Source organism: Rhea americana, unplaced genomic scaffold, assembly GCF_003343005.1.
Source record: "Rhea americana isolate MKP2758 unplaced genomic scaffold, rheAme1 scaffold_0, whole genome shotgun sequence".
NCBI classification, from domain to species: domain Eukaryota; kingdom Metazoa; phylum Chordata; class Aves; order Rheiformes; family Rheidae; genus Rhea; species Rhea americana.
The window spans coordinates 2598309-2602290 of record NW_028185037.1 but is presented as its reverse complement, the minus strand read 5'-3'; the positions used below and the strand labels follow the sequence as shown (position 1 = coordinate 2602290).

General features: G+C 39.8%; 2 protein-coding genes across 4 annotated transcripts in view; both read right to left on the bottom strand.

The window, feature by feature from the left end:
- Positions 1-3863, bottom strand: part of FSBP (fibrinogen silencer binding protein) — a 6652-nt gene extending 2789 nt beyond the window's left edge. The window contains exon 1 of the mRNA XM_085305911.1: positions 3165-3863. Within this exon, the coding sequence (XP_085162037.1) occupies positions 3165-3535 (371 nt within the window). The 5' untranslated portion in view covers positions 3536-3863. The remainder of the gene's footprint in view (positions 1-3164) is intronic.
- RAD54B (RAD54 homolog B) overlaps positions 1-3982 on the bottom strand; it is a 67442-nt gene that overhangs the window by 44180 nt on the left and 19280 nt on the right. The window lies entirely within an intron of this gene.

Below are 3982 nucleotides of genomic sequence, written 5' to 3'. Positions count from 1 at the left end.
TTAAACTCCTTGTAAGCCCTACAATCCACAATTCCAGAAACTATCTAACTATTAGCACATTGCCCTGGTTAGTGGTAGATGTGGGTTCAACTACCCAGAAGCAAATTATGATTTTAATTTGTATATCCTGCATTTTGTGTAAATTGAACTCCTTAATAATGATATCAAAAGGAGGCATTATCACCTCCTGTGCCTCTGCTCCATAGTCTTCAAAGCTCTTGCCTCAAAAGACATAAATGGTCATGGCTAAAATTTCTGCAGGACCTGATCTAGCCCCCTATCCATTAACATGAAGGTGCAACTTCTAGAATAAAAGCATGAAAGTTTTCCAATGCTCAGTTAGAATCATAGAACGGTAAGGTTGGAAGGGACCTCTGGAGATCATCTAGTCCAACCCTCAGCATAGCCCCGTACGGGGATTGAACCTGCAACCTTGGCATTAGCAAAACCATGCTCTAACCAACTGAGCTAAACTCAAGGCTCTTTAATAGGATGAGAGCAATATACTTTCCACAAATTAATTCTGCCAACCACCCAAACTATTTCAATTGAAGTTTTTTTAAAAAAAAATAATCCATCCAAAGCAGKTATCTAGACTAGAACTCATTTATCGCAGAAGGAAGCGTCAGATACTCTTAATTCTATTGTTATCTGAGCTGCCTATAAAGTATCGGTTTTAAGACCTCACTTCCTCCTCATCCCACAAAGCTTCACTTTTTTAGTATGCCCCTTTCTCACATTCCATTTACTCCTCTCACTGAGCACCAGAAGTCTTTTCTTCCAAACTATGCTTTGTTTTCATCATACAAATTTCCACTGTTTTCCCCAGTGCTGACTATAATTCTGAGTTTCCCCCTGTTCACAACCAACAGCTTCTAATACAGCTTCCCTCTTTCTTATTTCCTGGCTCTTAGCCAGCTTGTAGCCTGAGAAAAGTGGAAGCTACTAGCTGGAGAAGCAGGTCATTCTGACAAAGGGAAACAGAGAGAAGAAAGAGAAAGTGAGAGAGGTTAAGGAGAAGAAAGGAAGGTAAGATTTGGTCTCACACAGATTTTTCACTGTTTGGAGGCTCTGATCTATCTCCTACAGTGTAATTCGTTCCTTAATGATAGTAGCAAGTTACCAAATATTCAGGTAACTCAGAGGAGGCTTTTTTTTTTAAAAAAAAAAAAAAAAAAGTCAGTCTCAAGAGGAAAACAATTTAACAGTGAAAAGAAAAACAAGGAATTGAGAAACAAAAGAAACTCCTGCATAGTGGTTACAAATGTTGTTTCTGACAACTTGACTGGAAGACAGACACATAACACTTACCACAATCGGGGGATGGTATTTATAACCCTAGAAGCACCCATGATTCACTAGGTTTCATTTAATCACAGTGAGCTAGAAATCACTTAAAGGTGCGACTAAGAATTTGGAATCATAGTAAGTCGTATTTCCCTCCAAAAGCCTAAGCCGTACTCCAGCAGGTTAAAACCCAATATATTACTCAAAATCATGGGAAAATATAACTCTCATTAGTCGATAGTTCCAATTTTAACTGATGTATTTGTGCAGCAAAAAAAAAAAATTTCATTATATTCTACTACTTCAGCACATGGTGTATTGGCTGATCCTAGGAACCATTTTGGGTAAGCAGTAATCAAGTCAATGCTCCCAGAGTCAYAAAGGCCTGCAAAAGATGTTTAAATTACAGAAGACAAACTATGGACATCATTAGCTCTTAACCATTCATAAAAAGCATCACTGCTTTTTATAAGCTGATCTACAAACYAAAGTTCTCACACTTTCTTTTCCCTCCCTCTTTCTTTACAAAAAGGTTGGTAGTCAAGACACTGCAACCTTTATTAGCGCAATTAAAAGCCCTGTTTTGTTCCTTTGGCGCTGCTCCTCCAAGGCCATTCACCAGCAGCAGCAATGCAGCCCAGTTGCCTCAGCGTGCTTTACGCCAGGACCCACAACAGCATATTTTTAGAGCATCTGGCACGTTGGGATTTAGACAATTGTCAGCATTCAATTCAACCAGTGGCACCATGAATAAAATTCATCCTRCGTGCACACGCCAGCTTCTCTTAGAGTTCAGCTGTGGCACCAGCCATCAGTATATCTGATTAAAATATGGCAAGTTCATTTCCCATTAATCTGCCAGCAAAAATAATAAAAATCAGAGCTTTCTTAAGATTGCTGTGGAGTGATTTGACTCCCCCCCTCCCCACTCCATCTTAGTTTTTTTTTTTTATCTAGTGGAACCAAAACCTGACCCAGGCATTTTTTGATCCCTCCAGGACCCATACAGATCCAGCAGAGTGTGGCAAGTCAGAGCCAGCTGTGTGAGAAAGCCTGCATGCTGCCTGCCTGTATTATGTCTGGCTCAAATCTAGACAGTGTGTCTCACTTTCCTGAGCAGCTAAGAAAAAAAAAAAAAACACACTACAAAAAAGAAAACTTCTGCTGCTGTACCTCTCAGTTTCTCTCTCTATTTAAACTACCTAACATACAATACAAAACTATTTGGAGTTTAGATCGAGATTAGCTTTGCTCCAGTTTCAGAGAATGACCGTCAGTGCAAGAGAAGTATAATATAAAAATACATATGCACTCACAAAGGCACTGTGGTGTAGGGAGTCTTTTTTTTTTTTAAAGGACTGAGATCAGTTAAAATAATATACAAATATCACAGTAAATGAGAGAAAAAAAGGTATATGAACAAGGTTGCTTAATCCTATGAGCTAACTTTATTGAAGATCTTACATAAACTAGTAATTGTTCCATATGCTGCAAAATGACTGCAGTATTACCTTAAATGGAGGAGAATAGCCATGACTTTGCCAGTGTTTGAATAATCTGCCTATTAAAAGGTAGGGGAGGGGTAGAGGTTGGAGCTACTATTTCTCTTTGATTCCCTCTTAACCCTCACTTTCCAGAGTATGACAAAGACTCTGAAACAGGCTTTGAAACCAGAATTGAAAAATGAATGCAGTGCTAAATAACCATCAAGCTTGCCATAAAAACAAAAGAACTATTATTTTGCCATGGCTCCCAATTTTGGGATGTTCTCTTATAAGCCTTTTCTTTAGGACACTGAACACAAGTTAAGAAAAGCCTTACAGAGTAGGTAGGAGGCGCCATAATTTTCATTCAGGGAAAAAAAAAAATTATCTCACCTTTGTGAAATGCTCCTGTCTCTTAAACACACATTGGAAATCTGTGGAATCATCTCTACAACTTTCTTGGTTGGCTCGGAAATGCTGCTTTTACAGTCTGAATAAGTCTCCTTTTGCTGCAATAGCTCCTGTTTGGCATATTCTTTGAGCCTCTTGTACAGCGTGCGCAGGCCCTGTGCAGTGCGAGGAGGGCGATCTACTCCGATGGCATTGTAGTTATCAGCTATGATATCCCAGCATTTGTTTTTTTCCACTATTACAGAATGCTTATTAGTATGTTCTTCAAGAATTTGAACATACGGCTTCACGAGTTTTAGCAAATCAAGCTTTTCAGATAAGGTAAAATTAGAAGATCTGGCCTTCCCAACCATTGTTATCTTTGAATTAAGGAAGCAGTTCCTGAAGCCACCATGCAGTCCCTAGCTCTGCTCAGCTCTTTTTCACAAACAGAAAAAGATCAGGCTTAACTAGGCTAGTCTCATTTAGGCCCACGCCTACAAGGGAGGGTTTATTAAAATTCCTTCAGCTTAAGCTGACGCAGGTTCAGGAAATCTGCTTAAGCCAAGCCTGACCTACATAAGGCTTCAGACTGAAGAAGACGAGAAGAAACAAGCAAAATACACTTTTGTGTGAAGAGCCCAGACACACGCAGGATTTGAAAACATAAAGGTTTAAAGATTAGCACATTACCCGGCTAAAAATTACCTAATTTAGCTCGAGTAACAAGCTGTGACACATATCTCCAGCTCCCTCGCACATATCTCGAGCAGAAACCGCGCTCGGGGTTCTGAACGTGCCGACGGCGAGGAGCGGGCACG